General features: G+C 44.2%; 1 protein-coding gene and 1 pseudogene across 7 annotated transcripts in view; one reads left to right on the forward strand and one right to left on the reverse strand.

Moving 5' to 3' along the window:
• TBC1D1 (TBC1 domain family member 1) overlaps window positions 1-24,071 on the forward strand; it is a 239,902-nt gene that overhangs the window by 77,501 nt on the left and 138,330 nt on the right. Inside the window, exon 1 of one of the 7 annotated variants that reach the window (XM_032273830.1) lies at window positions 2,781-2,986. The exons of the other annotated variants lie outside the window; for them this stretch is intronic. Coding sequence (XP_032129721.1) covers window positions 2,957-2,986 — 30 coding nt within the window. The 5' untranslated portion in view covers window positions 2,781-2,956. Of the gene's footprint in view, window positions 1-2,780; window positions 2,987-24,071 lie in introns of those variants that run through there. 7 annotated transcript variants of the gene reach the window in all.
• LOC116546257 lies at window positions 20,516-23,610 on the reverse strand (annotated as a pseudogene).

The following is a 24,071-nucleotide window of genomic DNA, read 5'->3' on the forward strand; positions in this document are numbered from 1 at the left end:
AATTTATCTCATTATAGGTCCTTCAGATTTCCTTAGTCAATTAAGGGTTCCCCCCATCCTTTCCCCAGAATTGCTTCTAAGTTCTGGGCATTTTTGGAGAGTTCTGTAGAGGAGTTGGAGTGATGGATGGAGTATGATGACGTTTGTCCTGGGTTCAGCTTGTCCAGCCTGGTCCTCAGCTGCCCATCCACTCACATCAAAACTATGTTGTTGCCTGAAAACTCTCTAGGTTGTCATCTGGCTGAGCTGGCCCAAGAATACAGGACAATTTTGGCTGCTTTCTCCAGGGCCTATTGGACAGTACCTTTTTATCATTAATGTTTTAAGACCAGTGTTAATGAATCTCATCTCCTAGTGCTTCTCAAACCTTAATGAGCATGCCAGTCACCTGGAATCTTGGTAAAATGAAGGTTCTGATGCAGTAGGTCTGGATTAGGACAGTGCCTGAGATTCTGCATTTCTAACAAATTGCCAGTTGCTGCTGAGGCTGCTGGTCTGTGGACCACACCTTGAATAGTAAGGTTGGAGAGTCCACAAGCTTCTCACTGTAATGGAGTTGTCAGCCTCCATTTCTTCTAAGTGTTTGGGAAAGTGATGTGGTCACAGGGAAAGATTTGGCTAAATGGCTGCAAATGCACTCCCCTTTCCACCTTCATTAAGCAGAGAATATCACCACTTAAAAGAATGAGAGAATAGCACTTCCCTAAGATGCTCCTAAGGCCCTTTTCAAGGCTGGACTCTGTTGGAATGAGGTCACTTTTTTTGAGACAGGGTCTTGCTCTGTCACCCAGGCTGGAGTCAGCCTTGACCTCCAGGGCTCAAATGATCTTCCCACCTCAACCTCCCAAGTAGCTAGGACTACAGGCAAGTGCCACCATGCCCAGCTAGTTTATTTTTATTTTTTATAGACATGGGGTCCCACCAGGTTGCCCAGGCTGGTCTTGAACTCTTGAGTTCAAGTGATGCTCCCATCACTGCATCCCGAAGTGCTGGGATTACAGGCATGAACCACCGTGCATGGCCTGATATTACTCTTGACTTTCTCCATGACATTTTTTTTTTTTTGAGATAGAGTCTCACTCTGTCCCCCAGGCTGGAGTGTAATGGTGTGATCTCAGCTCACTGAAACCTCGACCTCCTAGGTTCAAGTGATTCCCCTGTCTCAGCCTCCTGAAAGTAGCTGGGATTACAGGTGTGTGCCATTACTCTCGGCTAATTTTTTTGTATTTTTTAGTAGAGACGGGGTTTTGCGATGTTGGCCAAGCTGGTCTTGAACTCCTGACCTCAGGTAATCCACCTGCCTCAGCTTCCCAAAATGCTGGGATTACAGGGGTGAGCCACTGCACCCAGGCTCCTCATGCCCTTATGGTTTTACCTGTTCCTATGCATGAGATAAAACCACAAGGGTGGAAAAGAGATGAAACCCTATCATCCCCCATGATCCTCTCCTTTTGATATTCATGCCCTTATGTTATCTCTTCCCATTAAGTGTGGACTAGACTTATGTCTTTGCTTTTCACAAACAGGTAATACAGCAGAAGTGTTGGGATGTCACATCTTAATTTATAAAAACTTTTTGGATTTGTGCATTCTCTTGGATCACTTGTGCTGGTGGATACAAACTGCCATTTTCTCATCAGCACTATGGAAAGAAACAGCAAGAACCAGAGGTCCTGAGTCCAGCACCCTGCGAGGAACAAAATGCTGGCCACCCGCATGTGGATGAGCGTGGGAGTGGATTCTTCAGTCCCAGGCCAGTCTTGAGATGACTGCAGTCTCAGCTAACAGGTTGGCTGAAATTTTAGAGCGACTTTCAGCCAGAGCCATCCAGCGAAGATGCTCCTGGATTTCTGACCCACAGAAGTTGTTTCTGGTTTTAAGCTTCTCAGTTTTGGGGTAATTTTGTATACAGCAATAGGTAGCTAATACCCTCACTAAACTCAGATGCTAGATATTTAGGGAACAACATTAAGATGTCCTGTTGGCCCTTCATGAAGATAATGCACCATTATAAAAGGAAAAGAGAAGCAGCATTCTTGGGCTGGGTTGGCCATTTGGCCTGAGGAACTCGGTGAGTGGTTCCACCTGACACATACATTACACATCAGCGATTAGACCTTTGGACTTTTTTTCCAACGTGGAACTCAGAAGGTTGTGGGATTGAAAGGCAGCTTTACCCCTGTAGCCGGAAACTGACCACCTTGTCTCGTCATCTTGCCTTGGGAGAGAAGAAAACTATGGTGAAATCAGTATTTCTTAAGTTGCTAAAGCCTCCGGCTGGCAGAAGCTAAAAGGTTCTTTTCCTCTGCCCCATTTTTGGTCTCAATCGCCGAGTTTTCTGACTCCAAGAAAACCACCTATGATTATATAAAGGTATTAGGGGCTGGGGAACACTGGTCCTTTTGTTACCAGCAATCTAAAGCGCTTAGGAAGAAACGCCCTGGGGGTGGGAGTCACCCCTGGAAAGTTGGGCAGGCAGGCTTTGTGTTAGCTCCAACTCTGGGGCTTTTGTCGAACCTCGGAGAGGGAGGAATTCTTACGTTTCTGAAAGTTGTGCGAAATGGACCCTAAGGACCTGGAAAGGCGCGTCCTGGCCTCCAGGGTTTCCTGCACAGCCCTAGGCATCTCGGAAGGGGGCGACCCGGCGTCCCGACTTCCCGCCGGCGGCGGAGAGCGGGGGTGGGCGGGGTCGGCCGCGCGCCCTCCCCTCCCCTCCCCTCCTCCCCCCCCCCCCCCCCGCCCCCTCCCCTCCCCCCCCCCTTTCTCTGCCCGGCCGCCCAGCGGGCTCGACCTCTCGGGGTAGTGACGAGCGGGGTGGAGCCCGCCGCCGCCGCCGGGGAGAGCGATGCCCCGGCCCCGCCGCGCCCCAAGCCCGTCCCCGGCCGCCCGTGGGCCCACGGGCCGGCGGCGGGAGTGAGCGGGAGCCGGCGGGCGAGGAGCCGCCGCCCGGCCCGCGATGTCACCATTGTTCAGCTGGGTGGCCAAGGTAGGCGGCGTCGGGGGACGTCGGGCGAGCGCCCGTTACCGGAGCAGAGCGGCGGGCGCCGGGCTGGAACGTTTGTAACCTTCGGGCGGGGGCTGGGCCGGGCCGCGGGGGGTCAGGCGGCGGGCACGGCCGGGTCGTTCGCCGTGCGTTTCTCATTCATTAGTTTCCCAAATCCCTGTAGGGAGGACGGTCGAGGTAGCGGCGCCCATTTCACAGGTGGGGAAACTAAGGCTGGACTCGGAGACCCCTGCGGGAGCCCGAACCCGGCGGGCAGCCCCTCCGGCCCCTGTTGCCCCCCGAGCCGCGCAGCCGCCGCTCGTGTCTGTCGCCCTCGCGGATGCAGGCTCGCGGCGGACAGGGCCCCCAGGATGCCCAAAGGGTGAATGAAGTTGGTGCCCGCAGGGGGCGCCTGTCTTTCGTTTTTAACCCTCTGATTTCAAAGGGCATGTTCTGAGGTCTGAGTTTTAAATAGAAGTTTTTAACTTTCCGTTCCCACAAAGTTTTATTTTCAGAACATCAGCGCTTTCGAGAGAACTGGGTGGTACAAATCCAGGCCAGTTGCACTGTTGCTAACAGGAAGGCAATAGGGTAGATGTCCAGAGTTCCCACCAGCTGGAGATCACAGTGATAGCATCAGTCATTCTTTTTCTCCACTTCTGCAGCGCCAGGTGTCTGAGTGTGTTTTGGAGGATGCAGTCCTCGCAGCCCTGGAAGGCTCGCTGGTCTTAGTGCATCTTGTCACCCCGTGCACTCACTCCCTCGGTCGGCCCGTCGCAGGGCTTGCTTCCTGTGTATGTCAGGTTGAGTAATAAGCTCACAACCCGTTAGCCATTCTGAGAGCCTTTACCAATGAATAATCAGGTGATGGTTATATTTCTAGCTATCACGCAGTGCTTTTACAGTATTATTTAATTACATTTTTATGAATACCTGTTTTGTGAGCAGGTATGGCTTTGCCTATGATTTAAGGGATACAAAATTGGAGACACAGAAACTAGTAACACTAGTTTTTAGGTGGGCAAAAGTTTCTAGATAGATTTTATTACTATGTAAATAACATTCCATTAGAATCACTTACTGAAACATAGCTGGTGATAAAATGAGATGACTTTCAAAAACGTTTTGAGTCATTATAAAGTGGTTTCGAACCTAAGAAAAATTGGTAATGTCTCCACATTCTGGCTTGAACTGATAGCTAATTAGCTTTTGTAAGTATTGGGGAATTTAAAACCTGTTTTGAAGTTTGGAAAGTAATTCAGCGTGTTCTCTGATTATATTTTGCTTCCTCATCCTAGATTGAGGATTTGAGTCTACTTTTATATTGTTATACTTTTGTACTGGGAGGCCAAAGGGAGGAAAACAACAAATTGAGACTCATTATTTTATTGCAGATGTAAATTTTTCAAAACTTACTGCTAGTGCTGTTTTTTAAGTTTTATTTACTTTTCCAGAACATATTTAGTAAGATGCTGTTCATTGTGGGAGATGAACTTTTGTTTACTTTGGTACAGAGGAGACAGTGAAAACGCCCCCAACAAAGCCTTATTTCAAAAACCGTCAGAGACCTTTAGGAGGATTGTTAGCCTTCTCTGAGTGTCAGTACTTTGGAAAAGTTTATATGGATGAAATGTAGGCTGGTGGCTTAATTTGGATTCTGAATCTTGTTATTTCAAAGTTACTGTTTTTGAGACAGCATCTCACTCTGTTGCCTAGGTTGGAGTGCAGTGGCGTGGCGATCTCAGCCCACTGCAACCTCCACCTCCCAGGTTCAAGCAGTTCTTGTGTCTCAGCCTCCCCAGTGGCTGGGATTACAGGTGCACACCACCACACCTAGCTAAATTTTGTATTTTCAGTACAGATGGGGTTTTGCCATATTGGCCAGGCAGGTTTCAAATTCCTGGTCTCAAGTGATCCACCCACCTTGGCCTCCCAAAGTGCTGGGATTACAGATGTGAGCCACGGCACCTGGCCTCAAAATTATTTCAATTACAGGACAACAATAGCAAAAAACCATTAAATGTTTTTGGAGCAAATTCATATATACCTCTTAGCATAAATTTTAAAAATGTGGTTATATTTAATTTCCTCTAGGTGGTGCGGCCATTACAAATTATATCCTGAAATTGAATGACTTTTGTAGATAACATGTTATCCTGTGAAAGATTTCAGAATATGAAATTAGTCCTTGGAAGTTCATTTCTTGGAGTTATAGACTGTAAGAATGATTTTTTTTTGAGATGGAGTCTTGCTCTGTCACCTACGCTGGAGTGCAGTGGCACGATCTCAGCTCACTGCAACCTCCACCTCCTGGGTTCAATCAGCTCTCCTGCCTAGATTCCCAAGTAGCTGGTATTACACGTGCATGCCACCAGGCCCGGTTAATTGTTTCGTATTTTTAGTAGAGATGGGGTTTCACCATGTTGGCCAGGCTGGTTTCAAACTCCTTACATCAAGTGATCTGCCCACGTCTGCCTGCCAAAGTGCTGGGATTACAGGCGTGAGCCACTACACTTGGCCTGTAAGAATGATATTCTATGGAACTGATGTGGTTTACAGTGAAGAGGCAAGTCATGAACACACTTTACATTACAAACTAGGTCATATCCCAAAGACAACGACAAAAGGCAGAGATAATGCACACAATGTGAATAATCCTGAAGTTGTTATGTTTGACTTCAGAATGCCCCTTCAGAAACACACAGCTGCACATGAGCACAGGCCTCACATAGACACCTGCACTTCCAGTTACTCAGCTGACTTTCCTTTTTCATTTTGACCTTTGCAACTGCGGCTGAACACCTGGTAGGGAAGGAGACGGGGTGGGCGTCGGTTGATTCAGGTGGATACCTGAGCATGAATGTGTTTTTCTTGGGTGATGCGTTAGTATTGTATGAATATTGAGTGCCTAGAGTGGGCAATCCCATGATGTAGAAATAAAGCCAAAAAAGGGAAGAGTTTTGTTTTAAAGAGATTATCTGCTTCAGGAAGAAAGAAAAAGTGTACTTTTAAAAAAACTTCGACATGATCTGGAACTTTGGGGCAGGTGTACATGGCATCAAGAATGTGGCTAGCTTTATAGCAATGTGAATTCTTGGTTAGTCTTACACGGGGGACAGTTGACTTTTTATATAGTTTGTAAATAAAACTGCTCAAGGTTTGTGATTTTCATATTAAACTCACAGATGTCCCCAACAACCTGGCAGTTTTGAGTATATCTGTTGTTTCTATGCCTCCATGTATCTGTTGGACAAAACTAACTGTAGCAGAACTGCCAAATAACTTTAAGACTTTATTTGGATTTGCACCTGCTTATAAAGTTTGTAGCTAAGATTATTGCTGGTTTCTCAAGTTAGTGGATTTTAAATATACATACGTCAGTTTATGAGAAAAAATGGAAAATGAGACCTAAATATAGCCAAGTTTGCTGTGTTTCAAATCCAAGTAGTTTCATATAGTTTATGGTGTGTATTGTTTAGTTTATTAATAAAGCATTTCACTGTATATATCATGTATTAATAAGCCATTTAACTGTGTGTTTTCCAGTCCTCATTCAACAGGTGTTTACTAGGTACTTTCAGTATATATGGAATGTTTATGCCCTGGAGGAGTTAATTCACTCTGCAGAATAGATTATCCTTGAAAAAGCGTGCACCTTGAAAGATTTGTAAATTAAATATTTAAAGATGCAGTAAAAAAGGAATCTTATTTTTTTTTTTTTTTTTTTTTGACACTGAGTCTTACTGTCACCCAGGCTGGTGTGCAGTGGCACGATCTTGGCTCACTGCAACCTCTGCCTCCTGGATTCAAGTGATCCTCCCACCTCAGCCTCCCTAGTAGTTGGGACTACAGGCATATGCCACCATGCCCAGCTAATTTTCAGTATTTTTAGTAGAGATGGAGTTTTGCCATGTTGGGCAGGCTGGTCTTGAACTCCTGACCTCAAGTGATCTGCCTGCCTTGGCCTCCCGAAGTGCTGGGATTACAGATGTGAGTCACTGTTCCCAGCCCACGAAATCCTTTTGTAAAGCAAGTAACTGCTTGCTAATTAACATTTTATGTAGAACCAGGTTTTCCATATTTGGGCATTACTTAAAACATTGATTTATAGCCACCATTCATTTAACAAATGTATTCAATGCAGATATTTATGGAGAACCTACCATCCGCCAGGTACTATTTGAGGAGCTGGGGATTTAGCAACTGACAGGCAGACCATGTCCCTGTTTTTATGGAATTGTAGATGGGAGATATAGCAAAGCAACAAGCAAACAGATAAACGAGATAAATTTCAGATGGTGGTCAGTGCTAGGAAGAGAAGTAAGAGTGGCTCCGGGCTGGAGTGGTGGTGCAGGGTGGCATTTCCTCTGAGTGGTGAGAGGGCACTAGACATGCTCCAGGCAGACCGCAGGAGAAGGAAGGTGTGGCTGGAATACCTCCAGCTGGGTGCAGAGCACTAGCTCAGATTGGGGAGGGGTAAGATGGGCCAGGCTCTTTATGACTGTAGGCTCAGAATGGGGTTTGGATTTGCTTTTATGTGTAGTTAGAGGCCATCAGAGGGTGTAGGAGCGAGGAGTGATGTCACCTGATGTATATTTTGGATGAAGCAGAGGGCCAACTTAGGAGGCTGTTGTGGCTCGGGCAGAAGGTGATAGTGGTAGCTTGGACTTCAGTAATAAGAAAGGAACACCAGTGGATACTCATTGTCCTTTATCTTTTGAAATGATATGCCCTGGCTTTGCTATATTGTTGTTTGAGTTTGATGCTAACGAGTAACTAATTGCTGTTTATATTTTGAGTACAAGTACAACTTGTCCTTCCATTATCTGTTGTAAGCACAGCTTTCATGCAAGGTTCTGTCCCGACTCTGGGCTTATTTATTTACCTTTGAGGTGTCCTGCAGACTGGACCGGCCCACCTTGGGTGCTTCTAGGCGGTTGGAGTTGCCCTTCTGTTTATCAGCACACAGCACATCAGCCTTCCTATGTAAGGTGTGAATCTGACTACAGCAAGTATTTAGGCAACAATTCTCTTGTGTTGCTTGAAGTCAGTCGTAGGTTATGTTGGTTTCTCCTTGAAGTTTGTCCTAGGTTAATGTGGTGTATTGTTTGATTTTTTTTTTCTTCCGTAGACTCATTCCATTTAATTAGCGGATGCTTGAGTTTAATTAGGAGAGGAAAACTCCTTATTGTCATAGTGAAACCATTCCTTGAATTTGAAAAATTTGCTGGCTCTGCTAAGCAAAGCTGGTATAACCCCGACCAGGATTTCAGCAGAGTTCCTGTGGAGTGCGTTTTATCTGGCAGTGGTGGCAGCTGTGCTTCCAGCTTTGGGAACTCTAGTTGCTTGGAGTGTGCTAGGAACGGGAACTTGGACATAGGTTGGTTTTACTGAGAGAGAAAGGAGGAAAACAGGGATAGAAATCCCACCTAATCTGCAAATAGAACGTAGCCCAGAGCAATGCCCAATGAGAAAAAAGCTAGTGAAAGTATAATTTATTTCCTTAGACAAAATCTTTAATCTTGCCCTACATGTGTTTGTCCCGTTCTTCAGTTTCTATCAAAACCCTCCTCATCCTTCATTCCTTTCCTGAAGCACCTCTGATTAACCATTCATTCATTGGATGAATGTACTAAGTAGGGTGGAGAATAACGGGAAGGGCAGGGTGTGCCATACTGAGGCCTGGAGGCCCCTCGGCGGAGCTGCAGTCACAGGGAGCTGCAGTCACAGGAGGTTGTGGGGCTGGAGGGAGTAGCAGAGGTGAGCCTGGACAGGTGATCGGGGACCAGGATGAGCATGGCATCCAGACCCCTTTGGCATTTTATTCTGCAGCAGTGAAGACCCATTAGGAAACAAAGCTGATCTTTCCCCAAACTCTTAGAGCTGCATATTTTACCCTGTATGATGCTTTGTGTACAGTCACCACACTGTGCCCAGCTGCTTCTTCTTTTTTTAATATACTTTATTTTTTAGAGCAGTTGTAGGTTTACAGCAAAATTGAGTGGAAGTTACGGAGACTTCCTGTATAGCCCTGGTCCCTACTCCTGCACAGCATCCTCTGTTATCAATATTTTCCTCACCAGAATGGTGCATTTGTTACAACTGATGACTCTACACTGACATATGATTATCACACAAAGTCCATCGTTTACATTAGGGTTCATTGTTGGTGATGTGCATTCTATAGATTTGGACAAATGTATAATGACTTGTATCCAGCATTCTAATATCATACAGGGTAGTTTCATTGCCCTACCACTCTTCTGTGATCTGTTTATCCCACCCTTTCCCTGAGCCTTTGGCAGCTCACTGATCTTCATACTGTCTTATAGTTCTGCCTATAGAGAATGTCATGTAGTTGGAAATGTATGGCGTATATGTAGCTTTTCTGATTGGCTTCTTTTACTTAGTATATGCATTTAAGTTTCCTGTGTACTTTTTTTGAATGTCTTGATAGTTCATTTTTCAGTGCTGAATAATATTCCATTTCATGGATGTACCACAGTTTTTCCATTCACCCACAGAAGGGCATCTTGGTTGCTTCCAAGTTTTGGCAATTATGAATGAAGCTACTGTGAACGTCTCTGTGCAGGTTTTTGTGTAGATATAAGCTTCCAGTTCCTTTGAGTAGATACTAAGAAGTATGATTGCTAGATTATAATAGAGTATGTGTGTTTTTATGAGAAGCAGCCAACTGCTTTTCAAAGTGCCTGTGCCATTTTGTATTGCCATCAACAAGGAATGAGAATTTTGTTGCTCCCCCTAGGCATTTGATGTTATAGTATTCTGGAATTTGGTTATTCTAATAGATGTGTAGTGGTACCTCATGGTTGTTTTAATTTATGTTTATCTAATGACAGCTGATTTAGTCTTACTCCCTTTCTTTTGATTAACTTTTAAGGAGTAGAAATAATTTTAGGCCAGGCATGTTGACTCACACCTGTCATCCCAGCACTTTGGGAGGCTGAGGCAGATAGATCACTTGAGGCCAGGAGTTTGAGACCATCCTGGCCAACATGGCAAAACCCTGTCTCTCGAAAAATACAAAAATCAGCTGGGAGTAGTTGAATGTACCTGTAATCCCAGCTACTTGGGAGACTGAGGCATGAGAATTGCTTGAGCCCAGGAGGCAGAGGTTGTAGTGAGCCAGGTTGTGCCACTATACTCCAGCCTGGCTGACAGAGTGAGACCCTGCCTCAAAAAAAAAAAAAAAAAAAAGTTAGTGGTTTTGGATTTAATTTTATAATGCACAGTAATATTCAGGAACATCTGTAAAACCTATACAAAAACCTTTATTTGGTTATATTTATGATATTTATGAATCTAATCTTAGGTATCTGATTTTTCCATTTTTTCCATTTTAAAATTTCTATGATTTCTAATTTTGGTAGTAGAAGAGTGATGAACAAGTACTCTATGCTGTTATGTTAAATTTATATGAAAGATTTGGCAGAAAAATTTCCTTAATTTTCATGCACTTTGGTTATTTTCCTGTAAATTATTTTTATATCTGTCATGTTAAATGGGATTAGACTCATAGGCTCTGTTCTTTTTCTCTGGTTGGACATGGCAAAGTTAACTTTTCTGAGACTGTTTTCTTATCTCAAAAATCAACTTAATATATTTGTTTTGTATTATCTTTTTAAAAATAGATCCTATTTTAAAATGGAATAATGTCAAAAATCTGCTTAGGAAATTGTGAAGACTGTCTTCAGATGTAGACCATATAAAACATGGGTGAATGGCCGGTTTAAGTTAATGGCAGGGGGTATTGGATACTGAGATGAGTAGGACATGGGCCCAGCCTTTGAGTAGCTTGTGGTCTAATGGGGAGAGGGAAACCTGTGGAGAGAATTTAATTTTAATGTGATAGATGCACAAAGAATCACTCAGCTGAGATTTTGGAGGAGATAAGAAGATGAGGTCTCAAGGGTAATTGTAGGTCATTGACATGGTAGACTATGAAAAGGAATAGTTAGGAAATACTACTGGTACTTTCTAGCATGTTTCATAATGATCCAAGGTTGTTTTCTAAGTGTTTGCCTTGTTTTTGAGACCATTGATTTTTAACCTTGAGAAAGGCACATCATTTTAGATAAATTACTCAGATTCAGGGAGATTCAGGATTAAGAGGACCCTTTTCTTTCATCCCGGCACTGCCTAGGGCCCACAAATACTTGTCAGTAATTGTGGCTTAGGGTGGCGGTCATTCTGGTAGGACTTAGTAATGCAGTTACGGTGTAACCAGAATGTCATCTTGAATGCAATTCCATTTGTTGTTTTCTGCATGGGAAAACTGACACCACCAGAGCGATGAAGTAACTTGATTTGAACAAGATCACACAGCTAGTTTATGGCAGAACTTAAAAAGTTTTTGGAAACCTATTTTTGATGTACCTTGTTAACATTGCTCTGCTGATATGTTTGTACTTTCATCTTCAAAATGTTTTACTAAAATCAAAACTAGGCACATCTATCAAATAATATGTTGTATTTCAGAATACTGTATTTATTTATTTATTTATATTTTTGAGACAGAGTCTTGCTCTGTTGCCCAGGCTGGAGTGCAGTGGTTCGATCTCGGCTCACTGCAACCTCTGCCTCCTAGGTTCAAGCAATTCACCTGCCTCAGCTTCCTGAGTAGCTGGGACTATAGGCACACGCCACCATGCCTGGTTAATTTATGTATTTTTAGTAGAGTTGGGGGCCAAGGTGGCCTTGAGCGCTTGACCTCAAGTGATCTGCTCGCCTTGGCCTCCCAAAGTGCTGGGATTACAGACATGAACCACCACACCTGGCCCAGAATACTTTAATCACTTGAGTGTATTCTTGAAAATTTCAGGTCAAGGTACCTGCAGGGAAATGAGCAAGGAAAGGAAGCGTGAGCAGTCGGGTTGGGGTGGGTGGGGATCCTTTGACATGTGAAGGTTGTTGTAACGGTCTCTGCAGCCTGGGAGGACCAACCAGTGTGTTAACTGTACAAGAACCACAGCCTGAGTATTTGAAGAGGGTGGAATTACCAGTGTCTAGTGTGTCTGTTTAGCTCCCTAGCACTGGGCTGTAATGACCCACCCACCACTGAGTGCTCCTATTTCCTCGAAGGCATCCTCTAGGAGATGAGGGGTGTGTGTGTAATGGACCTCTTCCCTCTAATATGAGAGATTGACTTTGCTCAGAAAAACACCTGCAAAGGGCATTTAATAGAAGGGACAATTATGTTAGCACGAATAACACAAGGGAAGAGATGACTGTGTTTTTGAGAACTTTCTATGTGCCAGTCATTGCGTTAGGAGTAGTCAAGTCTCATAATTTATTCAATTCTCAAAATAATTGTGGGAGTAGTGATATTAGTTCCTCCTTCCTTTTTTTTCTTTCCAGGAAAGGAATAGGAAGAAACTGAAGCTCAGAAAGGCTAGGTACCTTGTCCTAGCTATTAAGATGAAAGCTTGACTTGTTTGGCTCTAAATTAGTATTTTTTCTGTTGTACCTGCATTATCTCTGTAACAAGGGGATTACAACACATGTTCAGGATGTGAAAGAAGGGCAGAAGAGCTTCAAAAAATATCTTGCTCCACTGAGAAACTGAACTTTTTTCCTTTCTTAGGTGAGAGATCTAAAACATTTAACTAATCTGCTTTTAAAAAGGGATATACAATATTGAAACTATACAAGAAGTGTAACATATTTTTTAAATCCCTGAATTTTGTGATGTTCTCCGTTGGGGAGAAAAGGAAACAGGAAATAAGAGAAAAATCACAAAGAAGATTGAAGGCGAAGATTGGGAGGAGGTTAAGACAATTAAATGATAGACCGAAAGAGGTCGGTTTTGAGTGACCACAAGCCTGAGACTGCATTTTCTCTTTGACTTCAGTTGTGGGTTTTAGAGTGTTTTCACTTATTTTCTGATATTCTTTTCAAAGTACCACAGAACCATGTTTCACAGTTATTCAGCTTCTCTGGAAAGTTTTCTTTGGGAGTCCATTCTGCATAGTCCATTCCATTCTCTCCAGAGAATCATACTGTGGTGGATGTTTTATCAGCCTATGATAGCACACTAGGCGGGCAGTTGCAGGCATGGGTTGCAGGCCCCAGTGTGCTGGGCGTTTGCTGTTAGCCTTGGCTGGGTGACATGGGAAAGATGATCAATGCCAGCTGCCCATTAGGTAGTCTTGTTTGGCATCAGGTGAGCTGATGTAAGCGCATGTAAACTGTCAGGCACTCTAGGATGAGCTTGTCTAGGAAGAGCAGGGTGTAGCTACGTGTTTCCAATACATTTTTTGACCTGGGGCAAGTTATACTTGTCTGGGCCTCAGTCCTTGATCTGTAAAACGAGAGCATTGTGTTGAATGATTGCTACAGCTGTATTCAATTCAGAATCAGTGTCTCTGTGACTGCAAGGCAAGCCAGGTATCTTATGTTGTCTACCTCTGATAAGGAGGAAAGGGTCCCTGGAATCATTGGTCTAGGTCACATCTTTTCACCGGTTACCAGTGGAGGTATGACCTTAAATAAGCCATTTTATTTCTTATTTTTATTTTTATTTTTTTGACATAGAGCCTTGCTCTGTTGCCCAGGCTGGAGTGCAGTGGCAGGATCTTGGCCCACTGCAACCTCTGCCTCGGGTTCAAGTGATTCTCCTGCCTCAGCCTCCTGAGTAGCAGGGACTACGGGCACACGCTGCCGTGCCTGGCTAATTTTTGTAATTTTGGTAGAGACAGGGTTTCACTGTCTTGGTCAGGCTAGTCTGGAACTCCTGACCTCAGGTGATCTACCTGCCTCAGCCTCCCCAAGTGCTGGGATTACAGGCATGAGCCACCGTGCCCAGCCAGTTATTTTTTTCCCTAGACGTTAATGTGTTCATCCATCAAAGGAGGATAAAAAAAAGCTATCTTCGAGGCTGTTGATAGTTTATCCATGTGACACACTTAGTGCCTAGATTAAACACTTAGTACACATGAACCATCATCATCATTGAGTTTAGGGGTGAAGAAAGACTTGAATAGTTGCTTAGCTGTGTTCCCTCTTTTTAAGGATGAAGAAACGTGAAGCCCTGCGTAGGCGAGGTGTCTTTCCCAAAGCCGCAGCTGAGATCCAAACAGAGCCCTTTGTATCACCTGGCACTCATTCAAATGGAAACCAAAAATAAAGTCTGAACCCCCCCAACTGATGGATGGACCACCCCCTCCTCAGTCATGGGCATTCCAAAGAAACCTGAAAAACTAGTTCAGGTCGTGATGGGAAAGGGTACATGCTTCATTATATCTTCCTCTCAGGAATTCAGACACAACTGACCAGCGTAAGACATTAAAACAGAGCTCTTAAGACTACCACAAACAGATCTCAAATTCCAGCCCCACTCTAGCCTAACATCACATGACAGATGGTAGGCCCTGAAAGAAATGAAGTATTTTACCACAAAATATATTTCGAAATGGCCCTGGAAAGCTGTCTTTTGTGGGGAAAATCTACATTTTCTTTTTCTTTTCCTTTTTTTTTTTTTTTTTTTCAGAAAGTGATTTATTTAGGCAGAGAAAGAGGAAAAGGAGAGAGAAAAAGATGAGAGAGAGAAAGCTTCCACGAAGATTGTAGAAGAGGACCCAAATGTGGAATACCGAAAATCTACCTTCTCTAAAGAATCCCCTTCTCTTTACAGATCTTTTCCCAGATTCATGAGAGAATTAACTAAGTGTCTGGCACATTTTTTGTTAGATCTGACAAGAGCTCTGAAGCCTGCTACCTGGAGGCCTCATCTGCATGAGAAAAGCTTTGGTCTTTACCCAGGTTATGCCCTTAACCTACACACTTACTTCTATTGATTCTAGATCTTTAGATAATAACTCTTGCAACTAATTGCCATTCAGCAAAGTTTTGAATCCACCTGTGACTTGGACCCCCCTCCACCTTCAAGTTGTCTCCCCTTTCCTGACCCAACCAGTGTCTTTGTCTCCCTAAAATGTATAAAACCAAGCTATAGCCCAGCTACCTTGGGCACATGTTCTCAGGACCTCCTGGAGTTGTGTCGTGGGTCGTGGTCCCCACATCTAGCTCAGCATAAATCTCTATAAATGTTTTACAGAGTTTGATTCTTTTCGCCAACACTAATATTTAGATTCTTTCTGTTGTTCTAGCACGTTCTGCATAAATTAAACATAAACCTTGGTTCCTAGTACAGAACAAGAGCAAACTGCTTTCTTCAGGCCACAGTAACTTAGATCAGTTAAAGAGAAACTGGGGGAGAGAGGATGACATTGGCTTCTGCCACAGCAGCCTGTGCGACCTTGCCCAAGGTCACAACTCTGTGCCTTTAGTTCCCCTTCCCTGAAATAGGTGTAGGGAGGGACTCCTTGACAGTGTCTGGTCTTTTTCATCTCTCAAAATGCTGTGAAGAATTTCTTCACGGCTAAGGCTGTTAGACTCTAGAAAATAGTTTGCCAACCAAAGACATAGTGTCTCCAATTTTGGAACACTTTAAAAATAGGAAGGAAGTTTATTTGTTTAGCAGAGTTTATAATTGTAGGACTGCCCAAGGCAGAGAATTAGCCAAATGGTATTTTGCGGAAGTTCTTTTTACAGGGTGGGCCCAAAGGAAACCAGTCACTAGGTGGAAATAAACTGTCAGATATTTGAGACTTATTTGCTTAGAGACATTTACACCGGTCTTTTGTGACAGTCTCCATTGTGTTCGGCTTTTAAAAAAAATACGTTTCCAAGTTTAAAATATGAGAGCAAGCTTGTCCAATCCACGGCCTGTGGCTACATGTGGCCCAGGATGGCTTTGAATGTAGCCCAACACAGATTCGTAAACTTTCTTAAAACATTATATGGCTTTTGTTTTAAAGCTAATCAACTGTCATTAGTGTTAGCGTATTTTATGTGTGGGCCAAGACAATTCTTCCAGTGTGGCCCAGGAAAGCCAAAAGATTGGACACCCCTGTATTAAAGCTTGTAAAATTTGACTTCAGAAACACAAACCAAAAGCCCGCTTATGAGTAAGGAGTTTATGGCCCCTTGTGTACTGATTATTAACAAATTAATTGTATAATAAGCATGAAATATTGCTAATACATTCAAGGCCAAAATCTTCTTATGGTTCCAGAAAAGGCTATATTCCTGAATTTCTAGGAGAAGGGAAGGGAAGGGATTCTACTTCCATTTCCAGAAATTAGTGAATGTAATAAATACATAGGGATTTCCATGACACTAGTGCTTCAGTAAAAGCAGCCCTTCAAGTCTGTGCCATCCGATTTTGGTGTAACTGAAAGAACATCATACCAGAGTTTGATTTTTGTCAATTAGCTGAGATTGCGGTCTCTGGATATTTTTCCCCAAGGAAAGAGCTTGATGTAGTAGACCACCAGACCACACAACTCTGTATGTGTTTTGCAATAACTACACCATCTGGGGGAGTCGTGTGGTGTTTCCAGACATTCTTGGTCAAGAAATCTGGCTGCTTCAAGCTCAGTGTTGATCACGATCTATTTCTTGTGCCTTTATTCTGGCAGGCACTTGAGTCACAACTGCCGGGATGAGAGAGACCCAGCTTCTGACCTCAGAGGGGAAGACAGGGAAGGCAGTGAAGGCAGCCACATGGTCAGCCTACCGGAAAGCCGGTGGGGAACCGTAAACCTTGGTATATAGAGGTAATAATTTCCCAAATGTAGTAAATCCCCCTTTGCAATCTCACTGTTAATTTTGATCAGGGATAGTTAGAACTGATTGTACACTGTTAGCTTAGATATTGTCCTTCTCAAAAACATCATTTTATTTTTCTGGGTACCAGAGATTTGGCTTGGGTGTCGGTGTTAGGAAAGGTCTGCAGTGCCCTGGAGTACCTCTCCGCTGATTTGGGGGCTCTAACAAATTTCTGTGCTAATCCTGACTCAATAGATGGAGGCAGTAGAGCCCACCTGGCCTGTCACTGTGGGGCAGAGGGTGACTTTACCCCGCGTGAAGCACCGCATGAAGACCCCAGGGTGGGCAGCACAGCCCTTGACACTCACCTGGCACCTGCTGCTGCACATGAGTATGCAGAGCTGGGAAGGCTTGTGAGTTTCGGAGAATCCCTGTAAGTCCCTAGAAATGTGTGTGCTGGCTGTTCTGTCTCTCTTTTTTTTTTTTAAATTTGGTGGGCTTAGAGGTTTTAGCCTAATAAGGAAATTTCACACTAGATGATTTTATTCCAATTATAAGCAAATCATAGGGACCTGGTGTGACCTAAAACACCAGTCCTTACTGGGGAGGTCCAGTTCTGTGTAGCCTGGCTCTCTGACCAGATGCCAGCCATTCCAGCCTCATGTGGCTGCATTTCATGATCCCGAAAGTGAGCAGGTTGAGTGAATGATTCAAAGGTCCCATCCAGGGGTTGACAAAGAATATTGTAGAATATTCCACCTCCGAGCAAAGGCACAGAGGTGGAAACCCAAATGGACAGAGGCTCAGGAGGTGTTCGAAACTTGTTTGGTACAAAGGGAACTCACAGAGAAGCCAGGTGAAATAAGGCAGGAAGAATTGAGTGGAGCCCCAGTGGTGGGGGACCTGAGGGTTAGCAGGACTGTGTTTGTTCTAGTAGAGATTGCAGAGGCGCTCTAGGAAGTTTGTGAGCAGGAGGCTGACCCCATCAGACCTGTGTTTCCAGAATATCAGGCTTTGGTGGAGAGCGGGGTGGATGTAGGGAAATGCCAGAGGCAGGGCCCCAGAGGGGAGGTCTTGCTGGGGTCTGGCAGAAGCAAGTGCAGGCCCGGACCAGCGCTTGAGGTTTTGGGCTCATGGTGAGAGAATATACATCCAGACAGCGGAGGGAAAGAGGGAGCGAGGAGAAAGAGCAGAAGCCACTGTCCAGGTTTTGAGCCTGGTTACCTAGAAGGCATTTTGGAAACAAGTAGGAAGAAAGGTCTATTTAAGGAAAAGAGAATGAGCTTGATGTGGGTATTTTAAGGTCAAGGACTTGAAATCTGGTGATTCTTTTTTTTTTTTCACAGATGAAGTCTTACTCTGTCACCCAGGCTGGAGTACAGTGACATGATCTCAGCTCACTGAAACCTCTGCCTCCTGGGTTCAAGTAATCCTCCTGGCCTTAGCCTCCCAAGTAGCTGGGATTACCTGTGTGCACCACCACACACAGCTAGTTTTGTATTTTTAGTAGAGACAGGGTTTCACTATGTTATAGCCAGACCGATCTTGAACTTCTGACCTCAGGTGATCTGCTCACCTCAGCCTCCCAAAGTACTGGGATTACAGGTGTGAGCTACCGCTCCTGGCCTGGCAATTCTCTAAATAGGTGATTGTAAATGTGAACCAAGTTTAGAAAAGAATTCAGAGCTGGAAATGTACAGAAGTAGAGAAAGAAATAATCTTTTTTAGTTTTTGGAGAGTAGATGCTATCCAGACACATGCGCGCGCGCACACACACACACACACACACACACACAGAGAGAGAGAGAGAGAGAGAGAGAGAGAAAATCAGAACACTATAAAGAATCTTCTTTAAGATGTGTATGAAACGAAAGATTTTACTAAATACATCCTAAAGGAGAGAATTACATTAGTAAGATTTTATTACCCTGCGCCTCCCCTTAAGGCTGATCTCTATTTTATTTTGGAGACAAGAGTCTCGCTGTGTTGCCCAGCAAGTGCAGTGGCACCATCTTGGCTCACTGCAACCTTCGCCTTCTGGGTTCCAGCAATTCTTATGCCTCAGTCTCCCACGTAGCTGGGATTACAGGTGCCTGGCACCACACCTGGCTAATTTTTGTATTTTTAGTAGAGAAGAAGTTAAACCATGTTGGCCAGGCTGGTCTCAAACTCCTGACCTCAGGTGATCCACCCACCTTGGCCTCCCAAAGTGCTGGGATTAAGGGTGTGAGCCACCGTCGAGGCCACAACAAAGCTTTGAGCACATTCCCAGCAGCAGCTCTTGGCTGGGGAAGCCAGTCTTTATCTGTCAAACTTGACTTTGGTGTTGATTCTGCAGAAATGTCCCTGATTGTAAAATATCTGATCTTGTGAAAATGAAGTCAGCACTCCCCTCTACCCCCAGAGGCTGAGAGGCCTGAAGGGGGAGAGAAAACTGCTTTCAAATCCTGCCTGAAGGGAACCTGCTCTGGAGGCCCTGGAAGGTGGAGGCAGGTTCTCACTGCCTGTCTTTATTAACAAAGCCCGAAAGCCCTCGACTGTGGTGCTCGAACCTCTGTAAGGGATGCCTGACTCCTCAAGAAGTCTCTACCATTTGAATGAGCTCTAGTTGAAAGAAAGGTTTTTATAATCGAAGTAGAAATCTTTTTTCTTTTCTTTTTTTTTTTTTTTTTTTGAGATGAGGTCTTGCTCTGTCACCCGGATGAAGTGCAGTGGTCCAGTCTCACTGCAGCCTTGAACTTGTGGGTTCAAGTGATTCTCCTGCCTTAGCCTCCTAAATAGCTGATACTACAGGTGTGCACCACTGTGTTGCCCAGGCTGGTCTTGATCTCCTGGGTTCAAGCATCCACCCGCCTCAGCCTCCCAAAGTGCTGATACTACAGATGTGAACCACCACGCCTGGCCTCTTTCTTTCTCATTTATGAGAAGAGTGGAGCTAACACCTCTTCCCAGCGACAGATTTGTAAAGGCAGCTGCCCTGTCTCCCCTTCCCAAGCCAAAGGTGTTTTAGTTCCTTCCCCCAGCCTCTCTTCATGCATTTTATCTCCCTTGTTGCTGCTGCTTGTAAGGTGTCCTAAAACCAAAAATGAAACTTTCTGTGTGACCTGATCAGCAAGAAGGAGGGTGAGGCTGTGACCCCTCTCTTAATGTGAGGATGACATTTCTCCTAACACCCTAGGCTTTTTGTTCCTTTTCATTGTTTTGTTCCCCAGGCCATTCTGCTGGCTTATCCTGGGCTTACAGTCAATTACAATCCTTAAATCTTTTTCACATGAACTTTTGGCAAGCTAGGTCTACCCCATGGGTGCTTACCAGCTGAGGGCGTGTGTGTGTGTGTGTGTGTGTGTTTGTGTGTGTTTACCACTTATATATAATACTTAACCTGTATCACTATGTTCTTGATGTTGACATTTTTTTTTGCTTTGTTTGTGGGTCTTTTTTTGTTTATTTTTTTGTATTTTCAACCTATTAGCCAATTTATTTAGAATAGTAGAATTTGGAACTAGAAGTGATTTTAAGAGCACTGCAGTTCATTCCCTTCAGTACTGATACAGCAGCCCTGGGGAAACTGACCTGGAGCGATGGCTGCTAAGAGGAGCTGAGATTTTCTTCCTCATATGCAAGGAGCCTGGACAGATAAAGGTGGAAAGAGAAATGTCGCAGAGGGCTAGGCACTGGCTATCATTAAGACTTGGAAACTTCGTAGTCTGTGCAACTTCGTACTGTTTCATTCTTGTCCTGTGTAGTATTTCTTGGATTTCCTTCATCTGTAAAAGCAGGAAGAAAATATTTGCCACTCAGTTTTGCTTTTTAGGTATCAAATGCTAGTATACAACCTGAGCTTTTCTTTTTGTCCTCCCCCACAAAGTATAGCTCATTTATTTTCCTTCTCTCCCTGGCTCAGTACACAGATGGTTTCTCTTCACCTGTTGGGTTGTGGTTTTCTCCAGGTTGGTGCTGATTAGATGATAAAGCTCAGCATAGAAGGCCTTCAGGCCCAGCACAGCCTTGACTTCCCAATAGGCCGTCTTATCTCACTTTTGCACTAATGCCGGGTAATCCATTACGTGGGTCCCCTTGGGGGCCTTGGCCACTGCATCCCCATGTTCTGAGAAGCATTTGGAAATGGTGTCTGGAAGGCTTCCAGTTTGGTCTTAACTGGATTCACCCTGTTCAGCACCTTCTCCTGGGTTGCTACCCCAAATCATTTCCATCTTCAGTCTTGGGGGTCAGATGCTGGATCCATATGATCACCAGAATGCATTTCTTTTGGAGAATCCAGACTTCTGGCTTAATCAGGGCAAGCAGGATTTCTCATTCCCAGGGATGAATCCACACTCAGGGACGACTTCTCCTGCTTCTCTGTTTCCACCTTATCATCCTTGGGTGGGGGTTAGGGGATGGGGATGTCCAGTGTGACCCAGAGGGTGGTCAGGTAGCTAAAATAAGGGAATCCTTTTGCAAGGGCTGATGCAGGTATATGATTTTCTGTGGCAAGAACCTGTCGAGGAATTCCTCAGCTTCTTGGGAAAGACCTTGCCTGAAGACATGTAGCTGGGTGCGGGCCTCCCTGCTCAGGCACCCACCGCAAGGCTTGGCCGTGCGGCTTCAGTTGCTGGATTTCTGGTCTTCTGGCCAGCTGCCCAGGGTTTTAAAATTAACAGGCTGAGTTTTATAAACATATATTGAAGTTACCTAACATTCATAACTCCAAGAATGCCAAGGAGCAATGAATAGTGTTGTTATTGTTACATTTGGTATTGTGTGCAGTCTAAAATATATAAAGTGTAAAATAGATTAGACAGCTTTTAACTAGCATCCATTACTTGCAAAAATTTAGATTTGCCTGTTGACCGAAGTTGAAGAAAAGGAGTGGTTACTTGGTGAGTCTAGCGTGTTTCAAGAACTGAAGATGTGCGAGAGGGAAACCTGTTTCTACCACTGCTCTGGATGAAGTTCTGGGCTGTTGAGCACATGTGATAAGTTTTACTCAAAACTGCAGTTAGTGCTGTAAAGCTAGTCTGGCATATTTTAAAATTGTGAATAATTGATAGTTAGAACACATGCTCAGAGCCCTTTCCTATAATTGAGACTGGCCCTCACGAATCAGTGTATTTTTCTATTCATTTGGAAATGTGTAAATTTTTGTTCATTTGAAGTGACCATGGACCTCAGAGATGAAGACAGGGCTGTGGCGGGGCTGCACCGAGTGTTTGTGCAAGTTGCGTGCTGCACAAAGGCACTCAGCCGGTGGCACAAGCAAGGACTGAGATCCAGCCCACACTTGTCTTGCAAAATCTGCCACCTGTGGGTTTTTGTCTGTGAGGGGGAGAACAAAGGCACTGTCTATTTGAGGCATAGCCTATGCTGTAAATTACTTTGTTTTTTAAAAAATTAATTTTGGTGCCGTTGAGGTGATTCTATACTATGTCCACATATGTAATAATTTGAATCACATTCATTTCACTGCAATTCCTAAGAAGGAACAAGAGTATTTATCTGGTTAACAGGCTGATGGTTTATCTGAACTCAAGCTTGAACTGTTGGCTTCGAAAAAACAGACCAGTGCTTAGTATTATCACAATTTTAATTTAAGCTACACATTTTCTTCTTAGGTAATTATCTATGCAAAGGCAGGGGCAGACTTTTGAATATTGCTTTTAAACTGCCATCTGAAGTTTTTGGTTTCCGGGGTTTATTCTGAAGTTTGTTTTTATACAGTATTGTGCTTCCTGACTTAAAGGCTTCTGTGTGTTAGATAGTGAAGCGTTTGGGGGCACTTAGAACTGTATGCCATTTCACATGTACATTAAAAGAGTTTATCCTAAGATGAAGATCTTTTTCTTCTTTCCAAATGATTTTGCCCCTAGAAGTTTTTACCTAGTAGCAGTAGATGGTAACTTTGAAAAGACTAAAGTTTAAGAAAAATGTACTTTAAAACATATTAAAATTACCTTTTATGATTACAAAAATGCATATATATGAAAAATAACATACTGTTAAGCCAAAATACATATTCCTACCCAGAGATCGCCACAAGTGGCCCCTTCCAGATCTGTTTTATTAGTAAGCACTATTTAAAATTCTATCCCTTTTGCCGTAAATAAGTAGAAGAAGTAACAGCTGTTCACATACATTTACTTTGGTTTTTGTTTGCTTGTTTGTTTTTTGAGATGGTGTTTCCCTCTTGTTGCCCAGTCTGAAGTGCAATGGTGCAATCTCGGCTCAACACAACCTCTGCCTCCCGGGTTCAAGTGATTCTCCTGTCTCAATCTCCTAAGTAGCTGGTATTACAGGTGTGTGCCACCACGCCTGGCTAATTTTGTATTTTTAGTAGAGACAGGGTTTTGCCATGTTAGCCAGGCCAGTCTCGAACTCCTGACCTCAGGTGATCCACCTGCTTTGGCCTCCCAAAGTGCTGGGATTATAGGTGTGAGCCACTGCGCCTGGCCGTGCTTCGTTTTTTTAAATGAGATTTTTTTTGCCAGAATGCTGGAGTAGACTGGGGGTGGATGGGTGAGGGGATTATTCTGTGGGCTTCAGCACACCCTTGTTTCACTATCTACACAGTTTGCACTTTTTGTTCAGGAGTAAGACGTCCTTGAGAAGAGAAAACCCATGTGAGGAAATACTGAGTTGTAATTTGTATTCAGATTCCTGGATTTTTTTTTTTTTTTTGGTCGCAGTGGTTCTGCTGTGTAACCACTGGGCCCTCCCACCTTTCCCTGCCCTCAACACTCACCTGTCACATCCAGTCAGTTACCACTTCTTGCCAGCTTTACCTTCTAGATGGTTCTTGACTTCATCCTCTCCTCTCTGTTTGTATTGCCACTACCCTAGGTGAGATCTTCCCTTCTCTCTCCTCAGTTGCCTGTCTGTTCCCTCATCAGCGATATATTCACTCTGGCTGTGAGGGACAGTGCCAGGCACTGGGTTGCAAGGCCCTTGCCTCCAGCCACTGTCTCTGTGGGGACGAAGCTAGGTGAATGAGCCATCGCCATTTCATCCTCTTGCCTGGCATCCTTCCTCTGCTGTTTTGTCCATCAAGCCCATTCTCTCCCCAGCAGCCCTGGCGATACGTTGGAAATGCAAACCTGGACGAGTCCTCTTCTCTCAGGCCTCAGCTGTCTGAGTCTCAGCTGTTTGCTGGCAGCTGGGTCGGGCTGTCCTGGGCTGGAGTGCCTACTCCGCACCTCCCTCCTTGCCTGCCTCCCCTGACCCACCAGGCCTCCTCTCCCTGAGGCAGTTTCCTCCACATGTCTTCTTACCTCCCCTCTGTCCACCTTGTCAGTTTCCTTGCCTCTGTTGCCTTGTTTTCTAAATCATGTTACTTGTCTGTCCCCACTGTTCAGCCCAGTGCCCAGCACAATTTCTGTCCTGATAGTCTGCATTCTGTAAAATGGGAACGGGGTGTCTTCCTCAGAGTATTTGTGTGAGGATTAATTGAAATAATAAT

Source organism: Sapajus apella, unplaced genomic scaffold, assembly GCF_009761245.1.
Source record: "Sapajus apella isolate SASKATOON/1434 unplaced genomic scaffold, GSC_monkey_1.0 scaffold5, whole genome shotgun sequence".
NCBI classification, from domain to species: domain Eukaryota; kingdom Metazoa; phylum Chordata; class Mammalia; order Primates; family Cebidae; genus Sapajus; species Sapajus apella.